The 20,545-nt window shown below is 46.3% G+C and overlaps 2 protein-coding genes across 5 annotated transcripts in view; both read right to left on the bottom strand.

Annotated features, from left to right (window-relative positions):
• Positions 1 to 2,594, bottom strand: part of DYRK4 (dual specificity tyrosine phosphorylation regulated kinase 4) — a 43,268-nt gene extending 40,674 nt beyond the window's left edge. For 2 of the 3 annotated variants that reach the window (XM_081860948.1, XM_081860947.1), the window contains exon 1: positions 2,097 to 2,594. In XM_081860948.1, the coding sequence (XP_081717074.1) occupies positions 2,097 to 2,386 (290 nt within the window). In that variant the 5' untranslated portion in view covers positions 2,387 to 2,594. The remainder of the gene's footprint in view (positions 1 to 2,096) is intronic. The other variant, XM_081860949.1, reaches the window with a different exon arrangement.
• Positions 2,595 to 4,875: 2,281 nt separating this feature from the next.
• On the bottom strand, positions 4,876 to 20,507 carry RAD51AP1 (RAD51 associated protein 1). Of its 2 annotated transcripts, none has more exons than XM_081861048.1 (7): positions 20,379 to 20,507; positions 17,729 to 17,784; positions 11,356 to 11,491; positions 10,927 to 11,036; positions 10,290 to 10,448; positions 8,768 to 8,878; positions 4,876 to 5,523 (listed from the first exon to the last, which is right to left on the bottom strand). In XM_081861048.1, the coding sequence occupies exons 1-7, from the start codon at positions 20,396 to 20,398 to the stop codon at positions 5,396 to 5,398; spliced, it is 720 nt and encodes a 239-aa protein (XP_081717174.1). In that variant the 5' UTR covers positions 20,399 to 20,507; the 3' UTR covers positions 4,876 to 5,395. The 2 variants fall into 2 exon arrangements, with proteins under 2 accessions (XP_081717174.1, XP_081717173.1); XM_081861047.1 differs by having other exon boundaries at positions 8,768 to 8,908.
• Between the last annotated feature and the right edge of the window lie 38 nt (positions 20,508 to 20,545).

Consider the following 20,545-nt stretch of genomic DNA (forward strand, 5'->3'; position numbering starts at 1 on the left):
CAGACGACACAGCGATTCTTCAAACAGCTCTTGTTTATCCACAGGCCAGAACAGAACTGAACCGAAGGGTTCAGCCAGCCTGCTTATATAGAGCTCCACTAGAACGCAACAGTAACCATTTTCTGTAACTATCCAATCACTGAATGTCACTTTCAATCCCTTATTTGCATGTGGACCTGAGTGAGAACTATCTACAGTATCCCCCTGCTGGCCCAGGGTGAGAGCTTCGGTACATAACACAACTGGAAGTGTCCTTCCTATTATCACTGTTAATATTTAAAAATTAAACTTTGCTATCAATGCATGACCAGCAATAGTTCAGAGCTCACCAAGAAAACCAGGAAAACGTGGACCATTCTATGATTCAAATGGCCTTTTTCCTTCCTCAGTAATGGCCTTTAAATCAGCTTCCTACACACTTTAATTCAGTTTCCCTCATATTTTAGAAGCTCACATTCTCCTTCTCAGGTGAACCCTACCCTCCATCACGTCCACAACACCCCCAATGGGGATCCAAATATGTTTAAAGGGGGGCCTCAGTGCTACTCTTTCCTTGCTTGCTGCCACGATTGAGACTCAAGAGCAGGAAGCGAACAACGCCTTCCTCCAGCTGCTGTTGGGACACATCCTTCTTGGTATCTCAGAGACAAATAATATACCCATGGGCACCAAGGGGGGATTAAGACCGCCATGCCATTGTCAAGGCACCTGTGGTCCTTTCCTCCTAAGTGTTCGTTCTTGGGAATGCAGGCCTTACCCACGTAAATGTTTCCATTGGAAGCAGGAATAAGAAGTCAGCAGAAGTCAAGAGGAGGTTAAAGGTAAAGGGACCCCTGACCATTAGGTCCAGTCGTGGATGACTCTGGGGTTGCGGCGCTCATCTCGCTTTATTGGCCAAGGGAGCCGGCATACAGCTTCCGGGTCATGTGGCCAGCATGACTAAGCCGCTTCTGGCGAACCAGAGCAGCACACGGAAACGCCATTTACCTTCCCGCTGGAGCGGTACCTATTTATCTACTTGCACTTTGACGTGCTTTCGAACTGCTAGGTTGGCAGGAGCAGGGACCGAGCAACGGGAGCTCACCCCAGCACGGGGATTCGAACCGCCAAACTTCTGATTGGCAAGTCCTAGGCTCTGTGGTTTAACCCACAGCGCCACCCGCGTCCCTAGTAGCACCTTAGAGACCAACTAAGTTAGTTATTGGTATGAGCTTTCGTGTGCCTGCACACTTCTTTAGTATATGTTAGGGGTACTGTTCGTAACAACTGGCCGTGGTGAGCATTTAGCGAGTCTTGTGGAGAATGTGCACATAATCTATTCCACAAAGAAGGAATTGCGCACATCCTCAGCCAATATAGGCCTTGGAGAATGGACATAGCTGCATTTTGTACATTCTCCAAGAAATAATGTGATTCCGCCTCCTCTATCTCTACTTCAGAAAGGTGCAATCTGCAACACCTGGGTTGCTTCTGGCCCACTGCCTAATCTTACATGGCACAAAAGATCAGAAAGAGGGAGTGGGGTCCAAGGAAAAGGATTCATTCTGCCCCCCCCCCTTTGAAGTCCAGTTTCCTTTTCAGCACTTTCAGCTGTTCCCCAGTCAGCTGAGCAACACAAGGGACATCACAGGGAGCGGAAAGCTTTATACTTCCCCTCTCATAAGCCTTATGGGAATTGCCACCCATGCTGCTCTTAAGCCTGGCGCCAATTGTCACAGGAATCACATGGGAGGAATGAGTTAAACTGCTGATCAAAGGGAGGGAAAAGATGACTCAGAATGTGAAGGACTTCTGGTCTCAGCTACCAATCTGGGAAGCCCTCCTGAGCGATTTTGCATGCCTCTGCCTTATCCTGGCCAGTTTGAAATATCCTCAGTTCTACTAACATGTTGGGGTGAGTCTATTACTGTGTCTGTGTTACCATTGCTTATAATAGGACGTTAACGAATGAATCTATAGAGTTTGGCCCATTTTAAAATTCCTGTTCTGGAATGAAAGTTTGTGAAAGCCGCACAAAATGGATGGTGCAGGAGAAAGTATGCCATCGTTTCCCTGCCCCAGCCAGTAACCTAGAAGCAATGAATGAATTTTCCTACCTCGACAGAACTGGCTGAGATGTTATGAGCTGAGGAACTAAGGCATTCATCTTGTTTTCCGAACATTCCTCCATTGACCTTAACACAGAGAGAAAAGTCTTCCATGAGATTTCCAACGAATCACCAGTTTCCACACTGGGAGCCCCAGAGAGACTCAAGTTGCATGGAGTAGGGCAAGCAACGGTTCTCTGGGCGCCAGTTCTGTCTTGATAGTCGCCTGTCTCCAACTTGTACTCAGCAACTCTTTGCTTGTTTTGCTCAATGAGTGATAGCTTCTTTTTCTGTGGCATTCCCACTACGCTCAAGAGCTCATCCCAAGAATGGCAAACGTCAACGAAGCACCAGAATGCCAGCTACCAAGTGAACTCGGCACATACACAAATCAAAGTAGCGGCATCCTAATGTAACCTTTCGGTTTTGCCAATTTTTCTTTCCCCCCACCCCCCCAGTATTTATAGCTTCCAGAGAGAACAGTGGGATATAGAGGGTACATGACAGACCAGTAGAATTTTACAGTGTCTGTGATGTAACAGTGTCACGCGTGTAAGGTTGGAATTCCTGAAGATACGGTGATTGAGCTTCACGAAACTGCCCAGGTGTTATCAACATTAGACATATGGCAGGGTGTGGGCAGGAAGAGAGCCAGTGTGGTATAGTGGTTAAGAGCGGTGAATTTGTAATCTGGTGAACTGGGTTCGATTCCCAGCTCCTCCACATGCAGCTGCTGGGTGACCTTGGGCCAGTCACACTTCTCTGAAGACTCTCAGCCCCACTCACCTCACAGAGTGCTTGTTGTGGGGGAGGAAGGGAAAGGAGAATGTTAGCCACTTTGAGACTCCTTTGGGTAGTGATAAAGCGGGATATCAAATCCAAACTCTTCTTTTCAGTAGTAGCACACCTGAGCAGCCTTCCTGGGGCTGCTTGCCTGGCATCATCTTGGTGTCTCTGGTGCCAAGTGAAGATCTTTTTGTTCATTATTATTAATAATAATTTATTATTTATACCCGGCCCATCTGGCTGAGTTTCCCCAGCCACTCTGGGTGGCTTCCCATCAAGTGTTAAAAACAATACAGCATCAAATATTAAAAACTTCCCTAAACAGGACTGCCTTCAGGTGTCTTTTAAAGAGAAGCTAGCTGCTTATTTCCTTCACATCTGAAGGGAGGGCATTCCACAGGGCAGGCGCCACTACCGAGAAGGCCCTCTGTCTGGTTCCCTGTAACCTCACTTCTCGCAATGAGGGAACCGCCAGAAGGCCCTTGGCGCTGGATCTCAATGTCCGGGCTGAACGATGCGGGTGGAGACGCTCCTTCAGGTATACAGGACCAAGGACGAGGTACAGGGAGCCAATGCAGATCTCTCAGGACCAGTGTTATGTGGTCCCGGTGGCCACTCTGTCACCAGTCTAGCTGCCGCATTCTGGATTAATTGCTGTTTCCAGGTCCCCTTCAAAGGTAGCCCCACGTAGAGCACGCTGCAGTAGTCCAAGCGGGAGATATCTAGAGCATGCCCCACTCTGGCAAGACAGTCCGCAGTCAGGTAGGGTCTCAGCCTGCGTACCAGGTGGAGCTGGTACAAAGCTGCCCTGGACACAGAATTAACCTTCGCCTCCATGGACAGCTGTGAGCCCAAAATGACTCCCAGGCTGCTCACCTGGTCCTTCAGGAGCACAGTTACCCCATTCAGTACCAGGGAGTTCACCTAGACCTTTAAATAATTTAGGTCACCTAATGTTCCATTTCAAATTTTATATGGCTCCCTGGCTCCTTAATGGCTTTGTGGGTTTTTTGTGTTTTTTTTAATGAATATTTATTAGCATTTCCAAAATAATACAAAAAACAAAAACAAAAAAAGACAAAAAATAACAAAGATACAAAAATGAAAAACTTAAAAACAATTAAAAACACATAAAATTTCCATTGCTTACTTTTCTTTTAACTTATTTCTCAGACCTCCTCAAACCTCCCCTCTCTGTATTCCAATTCAAATTATTACCTCAGCAAGTCCTCACCTAATTTAATTCACTTTAAAAACCAATTTTACTTTATCTAATCTTAGCTCTCATCCAAACTTGTACATCAATACTTATTCTTAAAACATTTTCTAAGATCGACCATAATTCCCTTCCATGGATTTCCCAATTTTCATACAAATAACAATGCAAAAAAGAAAACAAATTATAATTATATAGCCTTTAAATTCCCAATTTCTATTCCACCCATACCCCCTTCCCAGTTTCAGTCCCCAACAAATGTCTATCAGTCTCAATATACAATCAGCCTGGAGATCTAACATTCGAGGCTCTTAATTCTCTCTCACTTCCTCTCTGCCGGTCTTTTTGATAGTCCTTAATGTTGAACACCAAATCTCGGAGAAGCCTTAATGGCTTTGTGTTTTACCCTGTGTTTCAATTGTTTGTTTTTACTTTTTTGATTGCATGCCACACAGAGAACTTTGTTACGACAGAGGTGAGACTGTTTCAGCCAAGCTGCACTCACACTTCCTTCACAGGCCAAGGCAGGGCTTGACAACAAATAGCATACAATGTGGGAATGAACAATTGCGGTGATCCAGCACACATGGCAATTGTGATCAAAGATCAGCTGGAAGGAGCTGGGAGAAGTGGCTTCCGTTAAGTGCTTGATGTTGTGATCCTTGGCCATTAGGACTTTTCTCCAGCTCAAACTGAAACTGAACCAGTTGTTTCGTGCATTTTGTTTTGTGTATTTTGCTCAAGGTGTCAACAAGGAAGACTTAAAATGGCTAACACAAACAGCTCTTTGCTCTTTATACAGATATTTTATTTCACTTAAAAGGGACAGAGATACATAATATACATTTACCAATAAAATCCACACATCAGAAAATAACAGCATAAATTTCTGAAAATATTTTTCCATCAAAAGGATGATAGAAACTTCAATACTGCTTTTAGCAAAATATCCAAGTTACAAGTGAACTGGCCTTCATGATGATTCAAAATGCAGGATCTAAAAACTGGAAACTAGCCTGGATCACAATTGACTTCTATGAAGTATTAAGCCAGCCAATGATCTGAACATTTCAGTGTGCGGCTGGGTGGGTGGGTGTGTCACAACAACACTGGAGTTTAAGTGCTGTCAATACCTCACACTTTACACTTTTTGAGAATGAAATCTTTTTTAAAATGCATCAACTTTATCTCATTCAGAATGATAAATATATATTGCCTGAATCAAAATCTGCAATTTTAAAAAATTCTACAGCACACCCAAAGTATTTAATTTCAATTTGCGACCCTCTGAAGACATCGCAGGTACTCAGGTACTGGCAAAACTCGGGTGCAGTGATTTCACTCTTGCCAACCTAGAGAGGCCAAGCCTGAGACCTTGTGTGGGCGATTTCCCATGGGTTCTTCCCAGCTGTATGGCACTGCTTCCAGATGTAGCTGAAAAGATTGTTGGAGAGGTACATTAAGAAAAATAAGTAGACTAGAATATTGTATTCATGTTTCACTGCCTGCATAACAGTGAACTCTTACTGTTGTACATGCAATTTTGTGTAAGACACAAGCTCATTTCTGGCACATACTCTTCCTCAAGCTCATTTTATCTCTTTAGAGGCTTCAGAAGAAGTATTTAGAGAGGAATTCAACAGCATGTTTTGCAAATTGTTCTGTCAGTCCAAGCTTTTCAGCTTGCACAACAGAACCATTTCCCCTCTCCTCCCTGAGCACTGTTTGGGGGGTGCTCCAGACCTCATCAGAGCCAATTTTGGGGGTGAAGGAAGATATGGAGGAATTGTTGAGCAAGCTCCCACTAGTGCATCTTCTTAATTAAATCCAACTATACAAATGCAAGAGGGCTGTAAACTTTAAAGGACTCTTTGCAGGACGAGTCCTCCTCAAATATATCCAGTCTCCTATTAAGTGGCAACCTCACTTAAAATGTCCGAGTCTCAAAACGGTGGGAGACGGGGGGGGGGGGGGAAATATGTGGGTTAACCCATGGTTCAAGTAATCTACAAGATGCAAGAAACTCCAGTGAAAGAAACAGTGGACAAACTTAACCAAGTAGCATTAAATACCACATAATGCACAATTTCTAGTACATAGAGGGGTATTTCTGTTGTTGTTACATCATCTCCAGTTTGTGCCAATGTTTCCATTTTGTCTCTGAGATTCCACCTTGTCTATTAGTAGCTGTCAAGGTGAAATGGGGAGGGGGGAAGGTATCCTTGACCTCATTTATTCTGGGATATGGAACCCTTCAGCATCCTAAAGCCACTCTCCTCTCCATCCCAAGGCAAGTCCTTGGCAACACAGTGGTACCTCTGGTTGCGGAAGGGATCCATTCTGGAGCTCCGGTCGGATCCCGAGGTTTCCACAACCGGAGGGACTGCTTCTGCGCATGCGGCGGTAGACCGCTTCTGAGCATGCGTACGTGGCGAAACCCAGAAAAATACTTCTGGGTTTGCCGCGTATGTATCCCGAAGGATACGTAACCGGAGGTGAATGTAAGTAGAGGTACCATTGGAATGAGTCCTGTGTCCTTTTACAACCTCCCACTTAGCACTAAATACATCCATCCAGCATCTATCATGCCTCTTTTTGAAAAATAGCCTTGGCATCTCCCTTTTCATTTCCACAGAAAACCTCTTTCAGCAGACACCCTGGCTTTTGTCTTCTAATACTATAGAACTGTTTTCATCCTTGACTTAAGTGTGCTTTTTTGGAGAATAGTCATCCTGGAACCCATATTGTTCTCTCTTGAAGCTTCCAGTAGAATGCTCATGCTGAACCTCAACCCCTGCAGTTCTGCTCAGCGAAACTTCTACTAATATCTGGAAAGGCTTGATATTTTTTCTGGGGGTTTTGTGTGTGCATGTTTTCCAAAAGCAGTCCAGTAGAAGCCCCAGCCTGGTGCACATTCTTGCATCCCATCAGCCTGCGAAATGAAAGCTCTAGAATGGCATGGGAAGGCAAATTCTCCCTGCCATTGGCACCTATTGCCCAGCCACAAGAATCCATCTTCCCCTTCCTCCCTCCATGTGTCTCAGCAAACTCTAGAGCAGGGGTGGCCAACTCCCAAGAGACTGCAATCTACTCACAGAGTTAAGTGATCTATCCCCTTTTGGGGGGTTCAGGTCAAAGTTGTTTAGCTTTTTTTAGGAAGGAGGAAGACCCGTTTGGGGTTCAGGTCAAAAATATTGAGCTTTTTTTAGGAGAGCCAAACTACTTGAGCATCTTTGGGGGGAGCCAGTGATCTGCCAGTGACATCCAGTGTTCTACCAGTAGATCACGATCTACCTTTTGGACGTGCCTGCTCTAGAGCAAGTAAACTCTTGTTTTGACTTGTGCCTCCTGCCTGATCTTGCAGGTCACGTTCTTCCCTTTTTCTCTTCCTTGCTTCAGAGAGAGCATGTGCCACAATGCAGCTGCGCAGCTTCAGCTCACAACTGCTCTTTCTCCCTGCCCTTGTGGTTAACTTGACTATGCTGTTTGTGTCTCTGAATGCCTTTTAATAAACCCGCTCTTCTGGGTCAATTACCCAAAGTCTCAGTTCCGTTTTCCTTCCAAGAAACTTTAGGATGACAATTCAAAGCAAAGACCCAAATGTTTTTGAAGACGGGGGCGGGCAGGTGTGGAGGACTCCCTGGTCTTGAATGTGGTAACTGTGCCCCTGAAAGACCAGGTGTGCAGCCTGGGAGTCAATTTGGACTCATGTGGAGACGCAGGTCAATTCTGTGCGCAGGGCAGCTGTCTACCAGCTCCACCTGGTACGCAGGCTAAGACCCTATCTGTCTGCAGACTGTCTCGCCAGAGTGGTGCATGCTCTGGTTGTCTCCCACTTGGACTACTGCAATGTGCTCTATGTGGGGCTACCTTTGAAGGTGACCCGGAAACTACAGTTCATCCAGAATGTGGCAGCTAGACTGGTGACTGGGAGCGGCCGCCGAGACCATATAACACCAGTCCTGAAAGACCTACATTGGCTCCCAGTACATTTCAGAGCACAATTCAAAGTGTTGGTGCTGACCTTTAAAGCCCTAAATGGCCTCGGTCCAGTATACCTAAAGGAGTGTCTCCACCTCCATTGTTCTGCCCGGACACTGAGGTCCAGCTCCGAGGGCCTTCTGGTGGTTCCCTCGCTGTGAGAAGCCAAGTTACAGTGAACCAGGCAGAGGGCCTTCTCTGTAGTGGCACCCGCCCTGTGGAATGCCCTCCCATCAGAGGTCAAAGAAATAAGCAACTATCTGACTTTTAGAAGACATCTGAAGGCAACCTTGTTTAGGGAAGTTTTTAATGTTTGATGTTTTATTGTGTTTTTAATATTCTGTTGGGAGCCTCCCAGAATGGCTGGGGAAATCCAGCCAAATGAGCGAGGTATAAATAATAAATTGTTGTTGTTGTTGTGTTATTCACACCACACTCCTTTTAATGCAGCAAATTGTCCTAGGCCAGCAGCCTGTCTTCTGGCAAAAATAGAGCCAGAGGCTACTGAGGAAAAAGGTTAACCTGAGAGACCAGATTAATATATTTTTCATTATCCATGGTTCCTAAGGGGCTTTACCTGAACATGGAAAATAGGTGGAGTTAATGATTATATTTTTATCCTGGTTTTCAGACAATTATTTTGCATAGATATAGGTATCCTAAGCAACCATATAAACAGTGTATGCATTGAATATACCTGGTGACGTGCAGTTAGGCTTCTTGGCCAAAGAAGGGCTAGATGCTGTCAAAGGCTGTCCAATCTGCTCTAGAGAACTTGACAAATTCTGCAAAGCTGGTTCAGATTTGGCTGGAAGTAGTCCCATGGTCCCATCACCTCCTGGCAAATAGAAGGGGAAGAAATGGAGGCAGTGAAAGATTTTACTTTCTTGGGCTCCATGATCACTGCAGATGGTGACAGCAGCCACGAAATTAAAAGACGCCTGCTTCTTGGGAGAAAAGCAATGACAAACCTAGACAGCATCTTAAAAAGCAGAGACATCACCTTGCCAACAAAGGTCCGTATAGTAAAAGCTATGGTTTTCCCAGTAGTGATGTATGGAAGTGAGAGCTGGACCATAAAGAAGGCTGATCGCCAAAGAATTGATGCTTTTGAATTATGGTGCTGGAGGAGACTCTTGAGAGTCCCATGGACTGCAAGAAGATCAAACGTATCCATTCTGAAGGAAATCAGCCCTGAGTGCTCACTGGAAGGACAGATCCTGAAGCTGAGGCTCCAATACTTTGGCCACCTCATGAGAAGAGAAGACTCCCTGGAAAAGACCCTGATGGAGGAAAGATGGAGGGCACAAGGAGAAGGGGATGACAGAGGACGAGATGGTTGGATAGTGTTCTCAAAGCTACCAGCATGAGTTTGACCAAACTGCGGGAGGCAGTGGAAGACAGAAGTGCCTGGCGTGCTCTGGTCCATGGGGTTACAAAGAGTTGGACACGACTAAACAACAACAAAGTCCCATGGTTAAAAAATAAGAAAAAATAACTTTGGGAAATCATTTTTAATGGATGGATTACACAGAACAGAGGCTATATTTAAGAAATATGGAAGTCACCTCTAAATAGCAAATTAATTTGATAGCTACTGGGGAAAAACAAGCACATTCCTTTGACATATACTTCAATGGAGCAGTTAACAAAAAGTTTGTCCTAATAAGTTGCTAAAAAAAGGGTAAAGGACCGCTGACAGTTAAGTCCAGTCGCAAGCGACTCTGGGGTTGCGGTGCTCATCTTGCTTTACTGGCCATGGAAGCCGACGTTTGTCCACAGTCAGTTTTTCCGGGTCATGTGGCCAGCATGACTAAGCCGCTTCTGGCGGAATAGAACACTGAAACCAGAGCTGCGCAGAGAAACGCCATTTACCTTCCCGCTGGAGTGGTACCTATTTATCTACTTGTACTTTTTGGCATGCTTTCAAACTGCTAGGTGGGCAGGAACAGGGACCAAGCAACGGGAGCACACTGAAAATAAGGTGTTTAAATTGTGCACTTGCACACCTCTAACTTTCTCAGGATTGCACTTCAGTATGGAAACATGGGCCTGGGAAGTTGATTTCATAAAACACTCCTGTGAAAAGGCCTGGAGCGCAAGTTTCACTTAGCTTTAAAATAAATGCTATTTTATGCAGACCACACACGCCTCTGAAAACCAGATGCAAGAAAGCTTGGCACCAAAATGGCACCAAGGAAAGAATCAAATGTGCTTACCTATCGAATCCCTCTCTGATTTGGAATCCTTCTTTTCTTTCTTTTTGCTTTCATAATTTCGCTCCCTTCCTTCTTTTCTGTTTCCTGTAGCTTTCTTCTTCACAACGAATTCAACATCATCATCTTCACCGAAGCTGGAATCACCTTCAGATTCTTCAGCTGAGACCAGAAATGGGAAACAGTCAGGTACAAAGTAATGGCATAAAGTTTAGTAGTAATAGGCTAGGAAAATTAACTATCTTTCTACCAAATTATTAAAAAAGAAGTCACACTGTGGGAACTTTACTCCTGAGTTAGCAGACTGTGGCTGTACAGTGCAATCAGAAATGAGCAGTTTTGAACTTTCACCTTATTCCCAGATGCAGTCTCTCTTTTTTAAAGTTATCAAAATAATTAACTGAACTTGGAAGGTATTTCACTCTAGTTTTTGTGGCTGAATTTCAGAACTTCTACATTTTGTGATTTTCATCAACATCAATATTTCTCAAATAGCTTATTGGTTAAAAGAGAATTATGAATGCCTTTTATTTCTGGTCCTAAAAACATGTGGGACTGCAGCCCAAAATGTCAACACCACTTTAAGAGCAGCAAAAAGCACAAGACAGAAATGTTTATATTGAGAGTCTTCAAGAATCACCTTGTTTCTGTGAATCTTGTACTTTATGGTCCCTTCCAGGTGGTTCATCCATTGATAACGCTAAGGCAACTTCCAAATCTCTCTGGTAAAGTCTGTGATCCAAGGGAAGTCTGAAGCAATTTGAAAAACAGTTATGGAAAACTCATTATCAATATGTTTATTAACCTCAGTGCCAACACAAATTTAAAAAGTAAGAAAGAAACTATTTCATGCTCTGAAACCAACTTTAAATCCTGGTTTTAGATTTTATAATGGTTAAGATCAGTTCCAATAAACTGATCTTAGGTAGACAAGGGGAATTCGCTCCACTCCAAGGGAATGAACTTATATCCCCAAAGCCAGCTACCTGTTTCTTAACCACAGCTAGGAAAAAACCAGTGTTGTATCGCAAACACGTAAGTAAATTTAAAATGAATGGATTTCTCTTACCTTTTGTTTGGTGAACTCTTTTGGATCTGAATCTCCTGTTTGCGGGGCTTTTGCTCAATCTTTTTCTTTGTCAACTCAGAGCATGTCCTCTTTAATTTTTTGCTTGAAGGTGCAGTTATATTTGCAAAATCTTCATCTGTTTAGCAGAAGCACATTAGACCAGTGTTTCCCAACCTTTTTTGGGCAAAGGCACACTTGTTTCATGAAAAAAATCTCGAGGCACACCACCATTAGAAAATGTTTAAAAAATTAACTCTGTGCCTATATTGACTATATATAAAGTAACTCTCTTTAATAGGAATCAAATAAACACAAAGAAAGTATTTTATAATTACTTTATTATGAAATAGTAAGTACCGTATTTTTCGTCCCATAGGACGCTCCGTCCCATAGGACGCACCTACTTTTTTGAGGGGGGAAATAAAGGAAATTTTTTTCCCCTTTATTCCCCCCAAAAAAAACCAGGTCGGGGAACAGTGGGATGGCGGTGCTGCGCCTCCCCGCTGTCCCCCGAGCTTGTGGGGCTGGCCCATGTCTGCCTGGCGCGAGGGGCGCTCTGCTTCAGGGCGCCCCGCGCGTCCGGCGGCAGGCTACAGTCCGCAGCATGGGGAACCCTCTGTTTCAGGGCGCCCCATGCGCCCCCCGGGTGCGCAAGGCTTGCCAACATGAGCGCGGAGCACGGGGCGTCCTCCGAAGGGCGCCCCGTGCTCCGCGCTGCCAGCTGCCGCCCGCAAGCCTTGCGCTCCTGGGGGGAGATCCCCCGGGTGCGCAAGGCTGGCCAACACCAGCGCGGAGCACGGGGCGTCCTCCGAAGGGTGCCCCGTGCTCCGCGCTGCCAGCTGCCGCCCGCAAGCCTTGCGCTCCCGGGGGGAGATCCCCCGGGTGCGCAAGGCTGGCCAACACCAGCACGGAGCACGGGGCGTCCTCTGGAGGGCGCCCCGTGCTCCGCGCTGCAGGCTGCTGCCCGCAAGCCTTGCGCTCCCGGGGGGAGATCCCCCGGTGCGCAAGACTTGCCAACACCAGCGCGGAGCACGGGGTGGCCTCCGAAGGGCGCCCCGTGCTCCGCGCTGCCAGCTGACGCCCGCAAGCCTTGCGCTCCCGGGGAGAGATCCCCCGGGTGCGCAAGGCTGGCCGACACCAGCGCGGAGCACGGGGCGTCCTCCGAAGGGCGCCCCGTGCTCCGCGCTGCCAGCTGACGCCCGCAAGCCTTGCGCTCCCGGGGAGAGATCCCCCGGGTGCGCAAGGCTGGCCGACACCAGCGCGGAGCACGGGGCGTCCTCCGAAGGGCGCCCCGTGCTCCGCGCTGCCAGCTGACGCCCGCAAGCCTTGCGCTCCCGGGGAGAGATCCCCCGGGTGCGCAAGGCTGGCCAACACCAGCGCGGAGCACGGGGCGTCCTCCGAAGGGCGCCCCGTGCTCCGCGCTGCCAGCTGACGCCCGCAAGCCTTGCGCTCCCGGGGAGAGATCCCCCGGGTGCGCAAGGCTGGCCGACACCAGCGCGGAGCACGGGGCGTCCTCCGAAGGGCGCCCCGTGCTCCGCGCTGCCAGCTGACGCCCGCAAGCCTTGCGCTCCCGGGGAGAGATCCCCCGGGTGCGCAAGGCTGGCCGACACCAGCGCGGAGCACGGGGCGTCCTCCGAAGGGCGCCCCGTGCTCCGCGCTGCCAGCTGACGCCCGCAAGCCTTGCGCTCCCGGGGAGAGATCCCCCGGGTGCGCAAGGCTGGCCGACACCAGCGCGGAGCACAGGGCGTCCTCCGGAGGGCGCCCCGTGCTCCGCGCTGCAGGCTGCCGCCCGCAAGACTTGCGCTCCCGGGGGGAGATCCCCCGGGTGCGCAAGGCTGGCCGACACCAGCGCGGAGCACAGGGCGTCCTCCGGAGGGCGCCCCGTGCTCCGCGCTGCAGGCTGCCGCCCGCAAGCCTTGCGCTCCCGGGGGGAGATCCCCCGGGTGCGCAAGGCTGGCCGACACCAGCGCGGAGCACGGGGCGTCCTCCGAAGGGCGCCCCGTGCTCCGCGCTGCCAGCTGACGCCCGCAAGCCTTGCGCTCCCGGGGAGAGATCCCCCGGGTGCGCAAGGCTGGCCGACACCAGCGCGGAGCACAGGGCGTCCTCCGGAGGGCGCCCCGTGCTCCGCGCTGCAGGCTGCCGCCCGCAAGACTTGCGCTCCCGGGGGGAGATCCCCCGGGTGCGCAAGGCTGGCCGACACCAGCGCGGAGCACAGGGCGTCCTCCGGAGGGCGCCCCGTGCTCCGCGCTGCAGGCTGCCGCCCGCAAGACTTGCGCTCCCGGGGGGAGATCCCCCGGGTGCGCAAGGCTGGCCGACACCAGCGCGGAGCACGGGGCATCCTCCGGAGGGCGCCCCGTGCTCCGCGCTGCAGGGTGCCGCCCGCAAGCCTTGCGCTCCCGGGGGGAGATCCCCCGGGTGCGCAAGGCTTGCGGACACCAGCGCGGAGCACGGGGCGTCCTCCGGAGGGCGCCCCGTGCTCCGCGCTGCAGGCTGCCGCCCGCAAGCCTTGTGCTCCCGGGGGGAGATCCCCCGGGTGCGCAAGGCTGGCCGACACCAGCGCGGAGCACGGGGCGTCCTCCGGAGGGCGCCCCGTGCTCCGCGCTGCAGGCTGCCGCCCGCAAGCCTTGCGCTCCCGGGGGGAGATCCCCCGGGTGCGCAAGGCTTGCGGACACCAGCGCAGAGCACGGGGCGTCCTCCGGAGGGCGCCCCGTGCTCCGCGCTGCAGGCTGCCGCCCGCAAGCCTTGCGCACCCGGGGGGAGATCCCCCGGGTGCGCAAGGCTTGCGGACACCAGCGCGGAGCACGGGGCGATGGGATGTGGGAGGGAGCTCGCTCCCTGCCCCGCGTGTGCTCGCCGCCGCCGCCCCGCCTCTCGCCGCCCGACTCGCCCGCCTCCCTCCCATGGCACACCAGCCGACGTCCCGCGGCACACTAGTGTGCCGCGGAACACCGGTTGGGAAACACTGCATTAGACGCACTGTAACAGTGCAAGTTCTTCCAGTTGTTTAAAATTCCCCCATTCTAACAATATGTTCAAAGCATGTATTGTAAGATATTCTAGACCTTTAGATCTTCTGCAGTAATCCAGGATGATTTAAAACAAAATACAGTGGTATCTTGGTTCTCAAATGCCTTGGTATTCAAACAACTCGGAACCCAAACACTGTGAACCCGGAAGTGTTCCGCTTTGTGAACTTTTTCCGGAAGCTGAACATGCTCTGTTTTGAATGCCACACTTCTGTTTTGACTGTTACACTGTTACACTGAGGTCTGTCTGTTTATTCTATTTATTTTGCATTTTTGTGGCTTTTTTGTTTTGTTTTTGTGACTGTGTGGAACCCAGTTCAGCTACTGATTGATTGATTGTGTGACTGCAGTACATTGTTTATTCCTTTCATTTTATGGATCAATGGTCTCGTTAGATAGTAAAATTCATGTTAAATTGCTGTTTTAGGGGTTGTTTTAAAAGTCTGGAACGGATTAATCCATTTTGCATTATTTTCAATGGGAAAGCGTGCCTTGGTTTTGGAACACTTTGGTTTTGGAACAGACTTCCGGAACGGATTAAGTTTGAGAACCAAGGTACCACTGTACAGGGAGATATTGGCACAGTAATAGCAGAGCAGTACAAGGGAAAGGAAATGGGGACTCCATCTCTCTGCTTAACACTGCCTCCTCCTGAGTGGCACCCACTGCAAGGTGTGAACGAAGGACGCTGAAATGGGGTGTGTTTGCCTCCTTCCTTTGCCACTGTCCCCGTTTCTCCTTGCAACATGTCAGCTGAGATGAGGGAACGAGGAAGTTTGCTGCATCCAGAATTAAGAATGCTATCTCTTCAGCACCCCAAAGACAGGGAGCCAGGCAATAGGTTATGCTTATTTCATATGAAGCAGCCTTGCTGTGTGTGTTCAGAACTTTGTTAGGAAGGATTCTTTAATGAAAGCTGGAGGGTACAGTGGTGCCTCGCAAGACGAAATTAATCCGTTCCGCGAGTCTCTTCGTCCAGCAGTTTTTTCGTCTTGCGAAGCACGACTATTAAGCGGCTTAGTGGCTATTAACGGCTTAGCGGCTTTAAGAAAAAGGAAACAAACTCGCAAGAAGTTTCGTCTTGCGAAGCAAGTCCATAGGGAAATTCGTCTTGCGAAGCACCTCAAAAAACGGAAAACTCTTTCGTCTAGCGAGTTTTTCGTCTTGCGAGGCATTCGTCTTGCCACTGTATTAAAATCAGATTTACTGAGAAGAAGGAGACATCAACCAGCTTTCTCCTTTTTCTATTTATTTTTGGTGATCTATCTCATGTACCCAGCCAGTCTTTCAAGCCAGTCCAGCTTTCATTACCCAGGACATGGTATGTATCTTCTGTAACTAAAAACCGAAAACTAGTATGTTGTAAACTAAAATGCAATCTAACTACTATGTGACACTGGGTAAGGATATCCAGACAGTAAAAAGGTCCATTAGGTCCAGTTGCGGACAACTCTGGGGTTGCGGCGCTCATCTCGCTTTATTGGCTGAGGGAGCCAGCATACAGCTTCTGGGTCATGTGGCCAGCATGACTAAGCCGCTTCTGGCGGACCAGACCAGCGCACAGAAATGCCGTTTACCTTCCTGCCAGAGTAGTACCTATTTATCTACTTGCACTTTGACGTGCTTTCGAACTGCTAGGTTGGCAGGAGCAGGGACCGAGCAACGGGAGCTCACTCCGTCACGGGGATTTGAACCACTGACCTTCTGATTGGCAAGTCCTAGGCTCTGTGGCTTTTTTTTTTTTTAATATTTATTAAGATTTTTAAATACAAGTGCAAAAATAATAAACAATATAACATGTATCGTAACATAGTTTCATAGCTTCTTTGGACACCCTCACGTCTCCCGCTCCCACTTACATCATTGTAAATTTTTACCAGCAATTTATCATCTTGTTTACATTCTTGTGTCCCGTTCATTTAAATAAAATCTAATAATTCTCCAAAAGGTTTATATTTTCCTCAATCTCACTTGTCATCCCAATTCCATCTAATTTAGTGGTGCTCAATTATTTATGATCTAGCATCCTTCTTAACATTCAACCAAATTACAGTATTTTTGTAAGTACATCTTAAATTTCTTCCAATCTTCTTCAACCCTCTCCTCTCCCAGGTCTCGGATTCTGCCGGTCATCTCTTAGGCTCTGTGGCTTAACCCACAGCGCCACCCGCGTCCCCTCAATGAAAGCTGGAGGGTATTAAAATCAGATTTACTGGGAAGGAGACATCGACCAGTTTTCTCCTTTTTCCATTTATTTTTGGTGATCTCTCTCATGTTCCCAGCCAGTCTTTCAAGCTTGTCCAGCTTTCATTACCCAGGACATGGTATGTACAAAACTATCTTCTGTAACTAAAAACTAATATGTTTTAAACTAAAATGCAAACTAACTACTATGTGGCACTGGGTAAGGATACCCAGACATCAGCTCTGGGCAATATTTCGATACTTTGCCTGAAACAAGTATGAAGTCCAGATTGTAAAGACAGTTTCAGACAGGTTCAGTAACAGGAGGAACAACTGACTGGAAGGAAAGCAGCAGCCCATGTCACTTGCTAGGGCGAAGAGGCAAACACACAAACAGGCAGTTAAGAAGGTGGAGCACCTTCAAGGCTGGGCTGTGGAGGGAGAGGCCAGGAGGTCCTTCGCCCGAGCAAGCGGGCAGCCTTCTTCCCTTCCTCTTGGTCGTTTCTTCCTTCCTCCACAGCCCAGCTGCTTTTTCAGATGTTATTTTAGTCATTGTGATATATCACTATATTGTGATGGTTAGCTGGTGATATATCACGATGCTGAAAACCAGGTATCGCCCAGAATTTGAAGTGCAGTGTCATCAATATACCAATGATATCCAACTCTTACTTCTCTTTTCATCAGATTCACGTTAAGCTGTCAGAAGTCCTAAACCGGAGTCCAAGATTATTAATGGACTTGATGAAGGCTAATAAACTGAAACTCAATCCAAGTAAGAGACAGGTAGTGCTGGTGAATGGGTCATCCAAATTTGAATATTGTATGGCAGTGTACATGGGCTACCCTTGAAAACCGTTCAGAAGATTGTTTGGAAGTACAAAATACTGCAGCTATGATATTAATTGGGAGCAGATGTACAGAGTGTACATTGCCAGACTTAAAAAACAATAGCACTGGCTTGTAGTATGTGCTCATATTTAAATGTACAACAGGTTCGGGAAAAGCTGCGATAAACCTTTGTAGAACCAGTGCAAGCAAAGCTTAAACACAATGAACTTTTCTTCTAGTTGCACTCATATAAAACAGTTTCAGCAAGTTTCCATGTTACTTTCCCATTGAATCTGCCCCCTTTTGGCATGAAGGAACCACGAATGACTTACCATCATCATCTTCATCCACACTGCCAAACTGAGAATAATCAACTGCTTTCTTATTCCTAGAAGAATAAAACATGCAGATGCATAAGAGGGGTCATTTTTTGTCTGCCCATGGAACCATTATGCATATGTAAGCAGTTGTTGTATTTGAATCAAAATATTCATATTTAATTGCTACTGCTTTATACAATGATGATTCTGGGAAACATGTAAAAGTAAAATTAATTTAGGAACCGTACACTTGACTCTTTTTAAGATACTGTAGCAGCCACACAATGCCCAATTATATTTACATTACACACACACACATATATACGTATATGAAACAATTATTCACTTTATTTTTTTACTAATTATTTTGTGTAGTAGCTTCTGTATAGCTGGCTGCCTCTGAATTTTTCTCACTAATATTTCTTTCAACAAGAGCATTAGAATTAGTCTTACTGAAATAAATTCAGGGGCAGCCAGCTATATAACAAAGTGCAATCTATTTATAAAAATGTAAAATAAGCTAATACATTTTAGATTTCTCTTAATAGATTTACGTTGCTGTAGTTTCTGTTTCTGAATCCTAGACTGCTAAAAGAAAAATATGGATAAAAATGCATGTTTCCCTTTACATATCTTCAGGCGCCAGGCAAAAGCATTCAATCAGTCCATGGCCTGGCTGTAAAAAAACAACCAACAGCCTTTTAAGCGTGTCCGTGGGAGGGAAGATATTGGCTTTTTGTTTCTTTGTTATGAATTTTGCGTTCTCCCTTGGGGTTTTTTTGTGATCTTCAGGGGAAGGGTGGTATACAAATTCAAGGAACAAACAACATTCCCACATGTCAAAAAAGACTATTTATGTATGCCACTACTGTGTATTTCATTATCCCAAAAATGGAAAACGAGCGAGGTCCCAACCAAAGAAGAGTGGCAACTTAAGTTGACAGCATATGCGCAGTTTGCAGGCTTAACATATAGAATAAGAGAACAAGAAGAAGATACATTTAGAGAAGACTGGAAAACGTTTGTTGAACATATGGGGAGTAACTGTGTACAGCTGAAAACACTGGCAGCATTGAGATAAATTCAACAGTGTAAATAAGTTGTGATGGATGTAATAATGGAATACTGAATGGTATTGTTTTTGTAAAATATGCAGGGGTTTGTGATATGTAAAATGAACCATGGAAAGAGAAGAAGGGAAGTCACTGATATCTTGAGGATGTAAAAATGAGTACTTTAAATTGGAAAACAGAAAATTTAATCATTTAATAAAAAATTATACACAAACAAACAAACAACAGCAGAATTCTAATTGCAAAAGGTTGGAAGGAAGAGGATATCCCATCTAAGTCAGATTGGCAAAATAAATAAAAGAGTACGCCGAACTGGCGAGATTATCAGCAAGGCTAAGGGACCGTTACAGATGAAAAAATGTTCAGAGAGTGGGATATATAGAGAGTCTATGTAAAAGAACACTCTCAAAAGATCAATCCGTTGGCAGGTTTTGACTGAGCTTCAGTGTGCAAATAGGATAATTGTATAAAATAAAATTTATAGTAAGTCAAATAATATGGAGAAAGCAAAGTTTAAGCGCGTATTTAAGGGATGCAAGAGGAAGATCGGAGGGCTTGACAAATTTAATCACAAATGGATGTAGAAAGCAAGAATGAGTTAAAGAATGAACCACTGTTTATTTTTTTAATTTCTCATTTTGCCTGTAATATCTACAACACTCCTGTTATAAAGTTTTCAAACAGTAAAGCACTCAAAAGTAAAAGGGGGGGAAAGAGAGAGATAAATTCAACAGTGTAAATAAGTTATGATGAATGTAATAATGGAATACGGAATGGCGTAGTTTAATACGGAAAGAGAAGAAGCGAAGTCACGGATGGAAAAAGGAGTACTTTAAATTGCAAAAAAGAAAATGGATGTACAAAGCAAGAATGAGTTAAAGAATGAACAACTGTTTATTTTTTCAATTTCTCATTTTGCCTGTAATATCTATAACACTCCTGTTATAAAGTTTTCAACCAATAAAGCACTCAAAAGCAAAAGGGGGAGGGGAAAAAAGAGATAAATTCAACAGTGTAAATAAGTTATGATGAATGTAATAATGGAATACGGAATGGTGTTGTTTCTGTAAAATATGCAGGGTTTTGTGATATGTAAAATGAACCACGGGAAGAGAAGAAGGGAAGTCACAGGATATCTTAAGGATGGAGAAATAAGTACTTTAAATTGTAAAAAAAGATACAATGAAAATTTGAAGTTATAACACGTATGAATTTGTTGAACCAATTTTTAAATGGAATACAAAAAGGGAGGTGTGAGGAAGTCAGGAAAATAAGTAAATGAATGGTAAGAAATTAAAAAGAGGGATTTTTATTTTTTATTTTTTTATTTTTATTTTATGTTAAATTTTGATTTTTGTATTTTTCTTGTGTTTTTTTGTTTATCGTTTTGTAACTCTTTTTCCTTGTTAAAAATCTTATAAAATGTCATTTTAAAAATAAATAAATAAATAAATTGTAAAAAAAAAAAATTTTTTTTGGATAATTTAATTAAAAAAAAATAATTTCGAAAAATGATACACAAGCAAACGACAGCGGCCCAGGGGCCTCCGGCCGCCCCCTCCCCGCACAACGCTCCTGCCCCGGCTCACCTCCGCGACGGCCGCGCCATCCCGGGGCTCCGCTTCGGCCCTCGGCCGGCCGCCCGTTCGGAAACCGCGCGCGGAGAAGAGGCCGGAAGTGACGGCGGCAGGAGGCCGGAAGTGACGGCGGCAGGAGGCCGGAAGTGACGGCAGGCAGCCCGCCCCACCCACCCGCG

The sequence above is a fragment of the Podarcis erhardii genome (genome assembly GCF_964252035.2).
Source record: "Podarcis erhardii genome assembly, chromosome: 5".
Taxonomy (NCBI): Eukaryota; Metazoa; Chordata; class Lepidosauria; order Squamata; family Lacertidae; genus Podarcis; species Podarcis erhardii.